Source organism: Oncorhynchus mykiss, chromosome 1, assembly GCF_057628025.1.
Source record: "Oncorhynchus mykiss isolate SJ-2025 chromosome 1, ASM5762802v1, whole genome shotgun sequence".
Classification (NCBI taxonomy): Eukaryota; Metazoa; Chordata; class Actinopteri; order Salmoniformes; family Salmonidae; genus Oncorhynchus; species Oncorhynchus mykiss.
The window spans coordinates 64,379,331-64,394,568 of NC_143022.1; the positions used below are offsets into that span (position 1 = coordinate 64,379,331).

Below are 15,238 nucleotides of genomic sequence, written 5' to 3' on the forward strand. Positions count from 1 at the left end.
AAAAACTATTGTACTGGTAGTCTAGGAATTGCCTAGAAATTGCGTTGCATTGATTCCTATAAATCTTTGAAAAGGTCACGTAAATGTGGATTTTTAACTCATAAGAACCCTTTTGCCTTTCTCTGTTTGCCATTGACTTCCCTCAGTTTCCTGTAGTCCATTCAGACTGAAGATAATTATGGCTTCATACTGAGTGTTAATTATTTCTTTGTGTTTGCCAATGACTCACCCGTAGAGGTCTGTGTATGGTGATGTAAGCTATCAGCTGAAATGGACGCACACGCCCGTCCTAGAAAAGCCAGGTCAGCAAACCGAACCGTTGCCCTTACTATGGGAGACTGCTGTGCATGCTTTAATGAGTTGCATGTTGCTTATGCTGTGTGTGCGTGTGTGCGTGTGTTTGCGCGTGTGTGTGCGTGTGCGTGTGCGTTCGTGCATGTGTGCGCGCGCGTGCGCACGTGTGTGTGTGCGTGCGTGCGTGCGTGTGTGCGTGTGTGTGTGTGCATGGTTGTGGGTGTGCATGTCAGGCCTGCGTCTGTGAGTTTTTCTTTCTTTGTGTGTCTATGTGTGCTCTATGTCTAACCTCTGCTATGGTTGGTGATTACAGGTAACACTCCCACCATCAAAAGTAAAAAGACTATAAAGCAGAGATTCCTCAAGCTGCTGCCCTGCTGCACGCCTTCTGTTGCCGCCTCAGTCAGTCAATGCAAGTGACTCTTCACTCTTCACTCTCCCTACACACACATACACACATGGGCCCGCAAATGCACACACACGCAATCTTACTCTTACACACACACACACACGCGCGCGCGCACACACACACGCACGCACGCACACGCACACACACATGGCACACACACACACACACACATGGCACACACACGGCACACACACATGTGCATGCTTACACACAGACACAGACACAGACACATACACACACACCTTCTCTCTCTCTCTCTCTCTCTCTTTCTCTCACACACACACACACTGTATACAATATATCTGGATATATCTCAGTATTATTGAACTGTGTGTTCTGGAGGTATTTTACAGTATATTTGTCTGGTATGGTGAGTGACTGATGTATGTCTAAAGGTGAGAAGTGAGATGCGGACAGACAGTCAGCCCTGCTTTGCATCTTGGGATAAGAGATGAGGAGGAGTGAGGCATGATTGTCTTCAGCTGACTGTGTGTGTAATAAGGTTGGAAGAGAGGGATGAGTGGAGAGAGATGGGTGGGGAGGGAGAGATGGAGTGTGAGGACCATATTATCATATTGCCTGAAGATCTGAGGGCTTTTGTCATTTCCCGGATGTTTCGATGGTTTACCACTACTTTCACTGAAAGTTATCATCAATGAGCACATCGGGTTACTGAATGAACTTCTCCATAGACATTCAGGAATCTCACAGTGTGATGTTGATATGTTTTTGTTTTCTATTGACGACTTGACGACTACCTGTCTTTCTTTGTGCACTTCAGTTTTGGGGAATTGCAATACAATGTAAATGTAGAGATTTATCATCTAACGGCATGTTTTAGTAAAGCTAATATCTGCTAACATGAATGTAATGATATTTCAACAGTTCATAATTAACATTGATTTAGTTGGCTGTGTTTTTACCATTATAATTCTAGTACCAATTAAAAGGTGTTCCAGGCTGGCACCTGTAGGAGTAGCCTATAGCAGTGGATGCTGGTGGGAGGAGCAATAACTGTACGGCTCATTGTAATGGCTGGAATGGAATTAATGGAATGATATGAAACGTATGGAAACCACATTTGACTCCGTTCCACCGATTCCACTCCAGCCAATACAATAAACCTGCCCTCTTATAGCTCCTCCCACCAGCCTCCACTTACCTATAGGTATATCTAACAGTCCTCTCTGTCCCACAGACAGCGTAGAGGATGACTTTGAGTTGTCCACTGTGTGCCATCGACCAGAGGGGCTGGACAAACTACAGGAGCAGACCAAGTTCAACAAGAAGGAACTACAAGTTCTCTACAGGGGCTTCAAGAACGTGAGTTTGGGGGTGCGGGGAAGAGAGGGGATGGGGATCTGGGAAGGCTGGAGACCTGGGGCTGAGGGTTAGGAAAATTGCACCTCCGTCAATCAGTCGAATCACGCTGTAAAATATATACACACTGCTCAAAAAAATAAAGGGAACACTATAATAACACATCCTAGATCTGAATGAATGAAATATTCTTATTAAATACTTTTTCTTTACATAGTTGAATGTGCTGACAACAGAATCACACAAAATGATCAATGGAAATCAAATTTATCAACCCATGGAGGTCTGGATTTGGAGTCACACTCAAAATTAAAGTGGAAAACCACACTACAGGCTGATCCAGCTTTGATGTAATGTCCTTAAAACAAGTCAAAATGACAGTCTGACAGTGGACAGTCTGTGGTGCAACGTTGGTGGATGGAGCGAGACATGATGTCCCAGATGTGCTCAATTGGATTCAGGTCTGGGGAATGGGCGGTTCAGTCCATAGCATCAATGCCTTCCTCTTGCAGGAACTGCTCACACACTCCAGCCACATGAGGTCTAGCATTGTCTTGCATTAGGAAGAACCCAGGGCCAACTGCACCAGCATATGGTCTCACAAGGGGTCTGAGGATCTCATCTCGGTACCTAATTGCAGTCAGGCTACCTCTGGCGAGCACATGGAGCACATGCGGCCCCACAAAGAAATGCCACCCCACACCATGACTGACCCACCGCCAAACCGGTCATGCTGGAGGATGTTGCAGGCAGCAGCACGTTCTCCACGGCGTCTCCAGACTCTGTCACGTGCTCAGTGTGAACCTGCTTTCATCTGTGAAGAGCACAGGGCGCCAGTGGCAAATTTGCCAATCTTGTTGTTCTCTAGCAAATGCCAAACGTCCTACACGGTGTTGGGCTGTAAGCACAACCGCCACCTGTGGACGTCGGGCCCTCATACCACCCTCATGGAGTCTGTTTCTGACCGTTTGAGCAGACACATGCACATTTGTGGCCTGCTGGAGGTCATTTTGCAGGGCCCTGGCAGTGTTCCTCCTGCTCCTCCTTGCACAAAGGCGGAGGTAGCGGTCCTGCTGCTGGGTTGTTGCCCTCCTACGGCCTCCTCCACATCTCCTGATGTACTGGCCTGTCTCCTGGTAGCGCCTCCATGCTCTGGACACTACGCTGACAGACACAGCAAACCTTCTTGCCACATCTCGCATTGATGTGCCATCCTGGATGAGCTGCACTACCTGAACCACTTGTGTGGGTTGTAGACTCCGTCTCATGCTACCACTAGAGTGAAAGCACCGCCAGCATTCAAAAGTGACCAAAACATCAGTCAGGAAGCATAGGAACTGAGAAGTGGTCTGTGGTCCCCACCTACAGAACCACTCCTTTATTGGGGGTGTCATGCTAAATGCCTAAAATTTCCACCTGTTGTCTATTCCATTTGCACAACAGCATGAGAACTGTATTGTCAATCAGTGTTGCTTCCTAAGTGGACAGTTTGATTTCACAGAAGTATGATAGACTTGGAGTCACATTGTGTTGTTTAAGTGTTCCCTTTATTTTTTTGAGCAGTGTATATTTTTAATTCAATCGGGATCTCAATTTACTGTTCAGCTTTAGATTAGTAGAACACAGAAGGTGCAATTTTGAACTTGGTTATATCAGTTATCTTATTGTTACAGTATATGTGACCGACCGGCAAAATTATGTTTTTTACATTGGATAAAAGTAGAAACTCAGAGTTAGAAAAGTGTATATCATACACTACAGTTGCAGAACAATGGGAAAGTAATTCTGCTTTGAAAGTTGATAAACTTGTAACCCCACTTTAGAGAAAATGGCCCTTGAATGTTTTGGTACACCTACTGGAGAGCTCTTTTTTTTGTCTACACCCATTCAGCATCGATCGCACCCTCTTAAGCCTTTAGCCCCACCCATCTCTTTAAGGATTCACGTGAGACCATGTTCTAAATAGAGTGAGGACGGTAGTGTACTAAACAATGGTTGGTTTATACTATGTCTATCGACATGTCTGTAGACAGTTGTGGCAGTGACATCATGAGCATTCTATTGTCGTCTCACGTCAACCTTTTCGCTGTCATTATGAAAAGTATAAATACAAACTAGTGGTACAAAATAGCCTAACTGGTGTAATTTAACACAAATTAACCCAAATTAAATTAGCACACGTCAATCTAGCAAACCAGAAACTAAAATCAACTTTCTAAACAATGTTTTGGTTAGCCAGTTCAAATGACCATATCATATTTTATTTTTTTATTTTTTATTTCACCTTTATTTAACCAGGTAGGCAAGTTGAGAACAAGTTTACAATTGCGACCTGGCCAAGATAAAGCAAAGCAGTTCGACACATACAACGACACAGAGTTACACATGAAGTAAAACAAACATACAGTCAATAATACAGTATAAACAAGTCTATATACGATGTGAGCAAATGAGGTGAGATAAGGGAGGTAAAGGCAAAAAGAGGCCATGGTGAAGTGCTTTGAGAGGCTAGTTACGGATCATTTTACCTCCATCTTACCTGGCATCCTAGACCCACTGCAATTTGCATACCGCCTCTATAGATCCACGGATGATGCAATCGCCATTGCATTGCACACTGCCCTATCTCATCTGGACAAGAGGAATACCTACGTAAGAACACTGTCCATACATCTCTGACCTCAACACCATAGTACCCTCCAGGCTCATCATTGAGCTCGGTTCCCTGGGTCTGAACTTCCTGATGGTCCACCCCCAAGTGGTGAAGGTTGGAAATAACACCTCCACTAGGCTGGTCCACAAGGGTGAGTGCTCAGCCCCCTCCTGTACTGCCTGTTCACCTATGACTGCGAGGCCATGCACTCCTCCAACTCAATCATCAAGTTTTCAGATGACACGACAGTGGTAGGCCTGATTACCAACAATGACTAGACAGCCTACAGGGAGGAGCTGAGGGCCCTGGCAGAGTGGTGCCAGTAAAAATAACCTCTCTCTCAACTTCAACAAAACGATGAAGCTGATCGTGGACTTCAGGAGACAGCAGAGGAAGCACGCCCGCATCCACATTGACGGGGCCGCAGTGGAGAAGGTGTAAAGATTCAAGTTCCTCGACGTACACATCACTGACAAACTGGAAGGGTTCACCCACACAGAGAGTGTGGTGAAGAAGGTGTTATAGACCCTAACAAACTTTTTCAGATGCACCATTGAGAGCACCCTGTCTGGCTGTAACACCGCCTGGTGCGGCAACTGCACCGTCCGCAACCGCAGGGCTCTCCAGAGGGTGGTGCGGTCTGTCCAACACACCACCGGGGGCACACTGCCTGCCCTCCATTGTATCTACAGCTCCAGATGTCACAGGAAGGCCAAAAAAGATCATCAAGGAACTCAGCCACCCGAGCCATGGCCTGTTCACCCAGCTATCATCCAGAAGGCGATGTCAGTACAGGTGCATCAAAGCCGTGACCGAGAGACTGAAAAACAGCTTTTATCTCAAGGCCATCATACTGTTAAATAGCCATAACTAGCCAGCCTCCACCCAGCACCCTGCCATGAACTTAGTCACTGTCGCTAGCCGGCTATCACCTGGTTACTCAACCCTGTACCTGTACCCTATGTACATACACATGAACTCACTGGTCAGTTTAATAATGTTTACATGCTGTTTTTCTTATTTTTTTCTTATTTAATATGTATAATACTGTATTCTAGTCAAGGCCTTCCTATTCAACTATTGCTGTACATATATACAGTGTATGTAAATAATGTATTTATGTTTTTGTTTATTATAAATTAGCAAACATTTCTTAAAACTTGTTTACACTTTGTCATTATGGGGTATTGTGTGTAGATTGATGAGAAAATATACTAATTGAATAAGGCTGTAACCTAACAAAATGTGGAAAAAGTAAAGGGGTCTGAATACTTTCTGAAGGCACTATATATATATATATATATATATACTCCTAACTCCTACATTGCTTGTCATAATGTTTCTATTTGTATTAATTCCATTCTTTTACCCTTAGATTTGTGTGTATTGTTGTGTATTGTTTGATATTATTGCACTGTTGGAACTAGGAACACAAGCATTTCGTTACACCCGCACTAACATCTGCTAAATATGTGAATTGTGACCAATAAAATTTGATTTGATATGACCTCCAGGGGGGCCCATTGATTTCTGTTAGTCACTCTCACTCAGATATCATATTAACCTGTCATAAGTCATGTCAAAATGTGTAGAATTACATGAAATTTGCTTTAAAACTGCAAATATTTCTCCCTCTTTCAAGAACGTATAATAGTAAAAGTATATGGATGGCAGAAGACTTGCCTTCTGACTGATCCTGTTCTTTCTGTGCTGTTGTTGGTAGGAGTGTCCGAGTGGAGTGGTGAATGAGGAGTCCTTTAAAACCATCTACTCCACATTCTTCCCCCAGGGAGGTGAGTCAATGACCGTTAAACCTTTGACCCCTGACCTATGACCCTAAACCCAAACTAAGTATTTTAAAGATCTGTTACTCCCCAAAGTAACTCAGACATTTAACAAGAGTAACAACATTTAAGACCAGTGATATTTGTATTGATGTGATGTCCCATTTTTTAACCATTATGTCTGTACTACTTACAGTAGGGCACTTACAGTACAAGGCCTTGTTTGAAATGATATTTAGGTTGAAGATGTATCTAACTACTTGTTACAGAATAAAAGTGTGTTGTCTGAAATTACATTTATGTGCTAACAACTTATTTGATCAGGTTTTGTTCCAAATACATTTACCCACTTGGAATTGTTTGTATATTGTTGTCTCAGATACATTTCAATGACATATTCTGTACGTCTCTATCTGTTCAGATTCGGGTGCGTATGCACATTTCTTGTTTGAGGCCTTTGACACTAACAAGAATGGATCGGTTAGTTTCGAGGTAAGAGTATTTTTTACTATTGTCTACTTCCTAAGGGAGTGAGGAAAAACTATCTCAGTCTGCGTACTGTATATGCAGCTGCAGCTGAATATGTATACGAATAGAATAAATGCCTTTCTCCTCTCAACACATACAGACACACACACACACACACGTGCGACCTAAGGGTCGAAACATTGTTGATGGACACACTGGGGGAAAATAGTGTATTGCAGTGAGCCACACCATCTTCTTTGCTGATGCTATAGCCCAGGGGATGGGCAACACATGTTACTTCTGTTCTCAGGACCGATTAAAATTGTTCAGTTTTACCGGTCAGGAAGCGCATGGCTTTGTTCCCACAACCGATGTGAAAACGAAAACGTATGTTCCCGCAACTTCCAAGGAACCAAATGTGCTTGTAGTGGTGGGGAAAAAGGTGTGTAAGTGTCGAATGCTGGTGAGTATGATGGGTGGTGAAGAATGTTTACAAAAATGTTAAATATCTCTCTCTCTCTTTCTCTCTCTCTTTCTCTTCCTCTCAATATCTTTGGCTTTCACTCTTTTTTTCTCAGGACTTTGTGTTTGGTCTGTCTATCATTCTGAGAGGAACGATAAACGACCGGCTAAACTGGGCCTTCAACCTGTACGACCTGAACAAAGACGGCTGCATCACCAAAGAGGTAACACACACGGCTGCACACAAACACAGATGCACACACACACACACACATATACCATACTTGAAAATACAGAGTATCAACAACATTACTGGCCTGTATGACCGCTGTATGAAGCTTTTGTTTTAAAAAATCTGCACCAAATCATCCATTCTGTTTGCAACAAGGCCATTAAGTAATACTGCAAGACAACACGGCAAAGAAATACACTTTTTGGCCTAAATGGTTTAAGTCAAGTCCTCTGCATTTTCAAGTTTTGTGGTGGCAGCATCAAATTATGGGTATGCTTGTCACTGGCAGGGACTGGGGAGTTTGTCAGGATCAAAATTTAAAAATGAATGGAGCAAAGGCCAGCTACAAAGTTAGAGGAAAAAACGTCTCAGTCTTCTGGAAACCTAACCCTGGGATAGAATTGTATTTTTCAGCAGGACAATTAAAAAAAGTTTTTAAAAAAGACACACTAGAATGGCTTTCCAAGAGGTGATGAGTGTTCCTGAGTGGTCCAGTCTCAGCCCAGACTTAAATTTCCATGAAAATCAGAGACAACGTTTGAATATTGCTGTTCACCAATGATTCCCAACCAAAGTTCTTGAGCTTGAGCAATTTTGACAAAAACAATGTCTATACAAAGGGCAACAAAGTATTTAGTCAGCCACCAATTGTGCAAGTTCTCCCACTTAAAAAGATGAGAGAGGCCTGTAATTTTCATCATAGGTACACTTCAACTATGACAGACAAAATGAGGGGGGAAAATGATTTTTAATGAATTTATTTGCAAATTATGGTGGAAAATAAGTATTTGGTCGCCTACAAACAAGCAAGATTTCTGTCTCTCACAGACATGTAACTTCTTCTTTAAGAGGCTCCTCTGTCCTCCACTTGTTACCTGTATTAATGGCATCGTTACCTGTATTAATGGCACCTGTTTGAACTTGTTATCAGTATAAAATACACCTGTCCACAACCTCAAACAGTCACACTCCAAACTCAACTATGGCCAAGACCAAAGAGCTGTCAAAGGACACCAGAAACAAAATTGTAGACCTGCACCAGGCTGGGAAGACTGAATCTGCAATAGGTAAGCAGCTTGGTTTGAAGAAATCAACTGTGGGAGCAATTATTAGGAAATGGAAGACATACAAGACCACTGATAATCTCCCTCGATCTGGGGCTCCACGCAAGATCTCACCCCGTGGGGTCAAAATGATCACAAGAACGGTGAGCAAAAATCCCAGAACCACACGGGGGGACCTAGTGAATGACCTGCAGAGAGCTGGGACCAAAGTAACAAAGCCTACCATCAGGAACACACTACGCCGCCAGGGACTCAAATCCTGCAGTGCCAGACATGTCCCCCTGCTTAAGCCAGTACATGTCCAGGCCAGTCTGAAGTTTGCTAGAGAGCATTTGGATGATCCAGAAGAAGATTGGGAGAATGTCATATGGTCAGATGAAACCAAAATATAACTTTTTGGTAAAAACTCAACTCGTCGTGTTTGGAGGACAAAGAATGCTGAGTTGCATCCAAAGAACACCATATCTACTGTGAAGCATGGGGGTGGAAAGATCATGCTTTGGGGCTGTTTTTCTGCAAAGGGACCAGGATGACTGATCCGAGTAAAGGAAAGAATGAATGGGGCCATGTATCGTGAGATTTTGAGTGGAAACCTCCTTCCATCAGCAAGGGCATTGGTCCTTCAGCATGACAATGATCACAAACACACCACCCGGGCAACGAAGGAGTGGCTTCGTAAGAAGTATTTCAAGGTCCTGAAGTGGCCTAGCCAGTCTCCAGATCTCAACCCCATAGAAAATCTTTGGAGGGAGTTGAACGTCCATGCTGCCCAGCAACAGCCCCAAAACATCACTGCTCTAGAGGAGATCTGCATGGAGGAATGGGCCAAAATACCAGCAACAGTGTGTGAAAACCTTGTGAAGATAACTCTGTGCTTAGAGTTAACTCAAAATGAGCTAACAGCATTATTAAAAGTCTTATTGAAACATTCAGTGACATTTTTAAGGAAGTTTCAAAAACCTATCATTTCCATTCTCAGAGCGTTAATAAATCCTCCCAGGAAAACTTTCAGGGAACCAGAGTAAAATATTCTCAGAACCTCCCTGCAAAACAACTGTCATTTCAGTTTTACCCATCAGGAAACGTATTGTTTCGTTCCCACAAAAGTGAAACCAAAAACATACATTCCCCCAACTTCCTAGGAACCAAATGCTAGCTGGGTATACCCTGTGTCATCTCTCTCTATCTCTCTCTGTCTCTCTCTCTCTTTCTGTCTCTCTGTAGGAGATGATGGATATAATGAAGTCTATCTATGATATGATGGGGAAGTACACATACCCCTGTATGCAGGACGAGGCACCCAGGGAACACGTGGAGAGCTTTTTCCAGGTCAACATTCAATTTCTGTTCATCAAACCCAATACTTTAGAGCGAGCCCTTGAGCAAGATACTCAAACCGCAAACTCCTCCAGGGGCACTGAACGACGTTTGTCCCCTTTTTCCATCCCTTTCTCTCCCTTCTAGAAAATGGATCGTAATAATGATGGTGTGGTCACTATTGATGAGTTCATCGAGTCATGCCAAAAGGTAGGTTGTGTGTGTGTAGTGTGTGAAAGTTCTTGTTTGTAAGACAGGTTCCATTTGTGTAACTGACCACTGAGTCCTCAGATCTCACTAAGGTTAATTAGGGCATTCCCCAAGGTTTGGTTTTATGACCGTTACTGCGTGCACATTTTATATTCCCTTTTCACCCATTTTCCAACATTGTTTTGGGTTGTGAGCCATTTAAAATGCACTTTAAATAAATTATGATAGAGAGAGAGAGAGTGAGCAGAGAGGAAACTGTCTGAGCCGACTCCTCTGAGCTTCACCTTTACTGTCGTCTCTATCTTAGGGAGTCTGACTCCCTTGAAAAAGATAGCTGAAACAAAGAGGTATTAATTGTGCCTCGAGAAACTTGCTACCCCTGTTGTCTCTCTATGCTTAACATTTCTATCTCTCTCCTTTTCACTCTCTACCCCCCCCCCCCCCTCTCTCTCTTCAGGATGAGAACATCATGCAGTCCATGCAGCTGTTCGACAATGTCATCTAGGAGCCTCTGACATAGGAAAGTGGCTGGAGGACAGGGGAGGTGTGTGTGTGTGAGTGTGCACCACAGGAGGTTGGTGGCACCTTAACTGGGCAGGAATGGCTTGTGGTGATGGTTGTAGCGGAATAAGTGGAATGGTATCAAATACATCCAACACATGGTTTCCATGTGTTTGATGCCATTACTTTTGCTCCTTAGCAGCCATTATTATGAGCCGTCCTCCCCTCAGCAGCCTCCACTGGCATGCACGTGTATTTGTATGTGTGCGCATGTGTGTGTGTGTGTACGCATGTGTGTGTGTGTGTGTGTGTGTGTGTGTGTGTGTGTGTGTGTGTGTGTATTTCTCTCTGCCCTCACTCCAAGCCAAAAGGGGGTGCCTCCTCTTATCCAGCCCTTCATCTCTCCCAGAGACATAGAGAAGAGAGGGGCTGGTGATCCACACCCACATCAAGGACTGGTTCAGGAGTGAGCAACGTTACAGAACATTCAGATAGAAATGTGTTGTGTAGAACAAATATGATTGCCTGTCCTGTGTAATAGGGAGTCAATCGTGTCAGCTCTATTCGTTACGTCTATATGCAACTTTTGGAGTGCTTTGTCTGGTTGAAAACACCCCTGGTTCGTTAACTATTGTATTATTTTAACACTCCTGTTTCTGACACAGCTGCTGTAGCATGCTGCCTGGCCTCAATGTAGGATAAAGTCCCCCATACTCACTGACCAATTGTCAGTTTTGCATGTCCCCACCTAATGGTTAAGGTTAGGGTCGGGGGTGGCTAATCCTAGATCTGTGGTTAGAGGCAACTTTTACCAGAGCAGCTGGACCCCTGACACCTCTGTCATTAAAACTAAGGTAACTACCGCCACTTAGTGGACAAAAGGAGGAAAGGACACTTGGAAAAAGGACAATGGAACTGAAGGGACTGAGGATCTGAAGGATGAGACTTCTTGCGAACAGAAGACAGAGACAGAGTTGTTTTTAATAAGGGACTGATTTGAATATCGCAATAATGATGTCACTAATAATAACTTGTACATATATACAGAAATACTCCAAAGCCTGTCTGCCTGTCTGCTGTTGCTAGAGTCATCCACAGGTGCCTCGCTCCGTGTGTGTGTGCGCGTCCGTGTGCGTACTTGTCATTCCTGTCTCTGGTAGGAAACCATTCAAATTTCAACTCCATATGAGGCCTCCTTTGTACTAACACTAACTTATGCTGACTGTTGTACCTCTTCCAATTACCCTGCGGTCAAGAACTACTAGACAGTCTAATGTGGGGCTGAATTGATGAACCTGCTACTTCGACCCTCTAGGCTTCAGTAGACTCCTTACCATATTTACAGGTGACTAGCTGATGCAGTGAAGCATGGGAGGGAATAGGAGTTGAAACGGAAATGTCTGGCTTATCAAATACTGTAATATTATATTATGTAACATTATGCCTGTCTTTCATTATACTGATCATGCAACTGAAACGGGAAGCATTTCTGTTTAGATCGACCATGAAAGAGCAGCAACATGTCGAGGACAATTCTACCTGATACAGCATCCAAGTTAGGCTTCTTGTTTCATGTCTACGTACACAAAGTCAGGTGTGGGTGTTGTAGTGTGTGTGTGCGTGTTTGTGTGTGCGTGAAGGTGGGCAGGTGGGTAGGTGGGTGGGTGTGAGGACACCAGTACTGTTTCTACCAAAGAGTCAGACACACAAACTGAAGAAGTATTTAAAGCCACCTGCAGTTATATCAGGCTATAAATAGGCACATGTGTGAAATGTGGGAGGAGAGGAGGAAGTGGAGAGCGAGATAAAGAGAGATTAGAGTGGAAAGGGATAGAATGTGAATGCTTTTGTGTGTTGGGTTGTGTGTGTGTCACTGCGTAAGAGAGTGATTTGTCAACTGAATAGTACAGTTTCCCAAGTCTTTGACAACTTCAAGTTTCGAACTGGGGATTAAAAAAGGCTGTTTGAAATGCCTTTGTGGTTCTGAAGAGAATGTTGATCTTTTGTAAAATAACATTACCTGTCTCCATCAACTACTTCTTATGTGTCTCATTAAATTACGTCATCACTTTCAGCCCTACAACAGTGGCATAAGCAATAACGTCCATATTCTACACCCTTTTACCTGTTCCTGGGAGTAGATAACCAACGGGTCAAGGGTCAGATATTCCCACAGCCGCATACTCATTAAGGTTAGGATTGAGTAGGATAACTGATCCTCTGACTCTGGTTAAATTACAACATTTAATTTTGATTTCCTTACCCTGTAAGCAGTCTATGGTCAAGGTATGACAACAATCCATGCTTTGGTTTTGTTTACCAGGCATTGAACTAATTTTTCTGACTTTGTAGCATTTGTGGCACAAATCCAATGCAAGTCAATGGTACTTATATTAGCAAATCCAAATCAACCTGAAGTAACTCATATTGATTGTGTAGCTCAACTAAAGCCCTACTTATATATGGTGCTAACATGCCATCTTTGTCCTGATCCTGCTCACATTCTGATTGTGCCCACATTTTTTGCAAGGTGTAGATGGTCAAATAATTTAAATCATAATTTGACCAGCCTCTAAAGTCCTTGATAGGTTGCACCGTTGACATATGACATCATCAAATGTCTTAAAATAAACAAAATCATAATATTTTGAAAGAATATCTGTCAAATAATTTGCATAGAGGGAGGCAGCAGCTAATATTGTCACAATGCAGACACATTGGACGGATAAGAGACATTTTTTAAAACAATGTGTAGATGTGACAAACCTTGGTCACATCGTGATTGGATCATATAGATCAGGTCATAAAACTCACATGTTAGCGCAAGGTGTAAACAAGGCTTAAGTCACTTATAGATGAGTTGGACATGAATTGCAAAAATGCTAATAGAGCTGCCAGTGACTTGCATTGCGTTTGAGCCACAAATGCTAAAATGCTAGAATTTGAAAACAGTTCCAGGGAAACAAAGCCAAACCATGGATTGCTGCCACAACTTGTCCATAGACTGCTTACAGGGTAAGAAAACTCATATGTAATTTTGTAATTTTGGTAAACTATCCCTGGGCCAACTTCTACCTGGAGTGTATTATTAATCGGTTAACACCTGTAATAACATTTAATCCACTTGAATATGTTTTACAATCTATTTTTATTTTTTTTTTGGGGGGGGGGGGTCTGGCTCTGATTGTCTGCTTGCAGGTGCCGTAGGTGATTTCATGCACTGAGCACCATTGAAACCCATCTATACTCCATGTACTGTGTCATAGAACAATGATATCTACTAACCCGTTGTTACTGACTGTGTGTAGTTAGTTAGCTAGCCTCAACTGGTTGCATTGCATATGTAAGATGTGTATATTTTGTACAGAGACAATACAAATCACATTGCTATGCATCTTTGTGTGTGAAGTGTTTTTAGTGATCATTTTGCTTAATTCACAGTGAAAGCCAGGCAAACTATGTGACTACAGCCTATTCCTAAACTGTCCTTTGAGAATGAAACAGCTAATCATGTGGTGGGTTATGAAGTGCTGAAAATACTGAGATGGTTCAATATTGCCTTTATTTAAGGCATAAAATAAGAGAGGGCTATGTACGTATCTGGTAACACTCACTCACTCACTCACTCACTCACACACACACACACACACACACACACACACACACACACACACACACACACACACACACACACACACACACACACACACACACACACACACACACACACACCAACAGTAGTGTCCAAAGCAATATACAAAAGATAATATTACTAGTTACTCTAGTTCCCCAGAGTCAGATAAAAGAGTTGATAAAAATGTTGTGTCTCTGCGTGCAGTTTGAAGGAAGTTGCTAACTAGTGTTAGCGCAATTGCTAACTAGCATTAGCATAATGACTGGAAGTCTATGGTAACAGCTAGCATCCTAGTAGATACCATAGACTTCCAGACTTTGTGCAAATTCTAGTTAGCGTTGGCTCGAGAAACTACAGTACCTCTAAGTTCCTTCATTCTAGATGCAGAGACGTACGAATAGTTTGCATTAGTTCTTCTGACTCTGGGGAAACAAAAAGAGCTTCATTGCCAGAATCCCGAAGTATCCCTTTAAGTGTACAAAGATTGCCCTCCAGTCACAACACTGCAAATTGTATAGGTATAAATTGCCTCCAACCACTGAGTCAGATACAGTGCCTTCGGAAAGTATTCAGACCCCTTGACTTTTTCCATATTTTGTTACGTTACAGCCTTATTCTAAATAAAATAAAACAATTTCTAAACTTCTAAATTATTCTAAATTAAAATTTCACAATAACCCATAATGACAAAGCAAAAAAGGATTTTATACATTTTTGCAAATGTATTAAAAAGAAAAAACAGAAATACCATATTTACATAAGTATTCAGACCCTTTGATATGAGACTCGAAATTGAGCTCAAGCGCATCCTGTTTCCATTGATCATCCTTGAGATGTTTCTACAACTTCATTGGAGTCCACCTGTGGTAAATTCAATTGATTGGTAGTGG

At 42.7% G+C, this 15,238-nt stretch overlaps 1 protein-coding gene across 2 annotated transcripts in view; it reads left to right on the forward strand.

Moving 5' to 3' along the window:
• The window catches only part of LOC110526122 (A-type potassium channel modulatory protein KCNIP2-like), a 187,213-nt gene extending 173,107 nt beyond the window's left edge, over positions 1-14,106 (forward strand). The window contains exons 2-9 of one of the 2 annotated variants that reach the window (XM_090236471.1): positions 608-710; positions 1,906-2,026; positions 6,400-6,469; positions 6,882-6,952; positions 7,507-7,614; positions 9,911-10,015; positions 10,151-10,213; positions 10,671-14,106. In XM_090236471.1, the coding sequence (XP_090092597.1) occupies positions 608-710; positions 1,906-2,026; positions 6,400-6,469; positions 6,882-6,952; positions 7,507-7,614; positions 9,911-10,015; positions 10,151-10,213; positions 10,671-10,718 (689 nt within the window). In that variant the 3' untranslated portion in view covers positions 10,719-14,106. Of the gene's footprint in view, positions 1-607; positions 711-1,901; positions 2,027-6,399; positions 6,470-6,881; positions 6,953-7,506; positions 7,615-9,910; positions 10,016-10,150; positions 10,214-10,670 lie in introns of both variants that reach the window. The other variant, XM_021606759.3, reaches the window with a different exon arrangement.
• Positions 14,107-15,238: the final 1,132 nt, after the last annotated feature.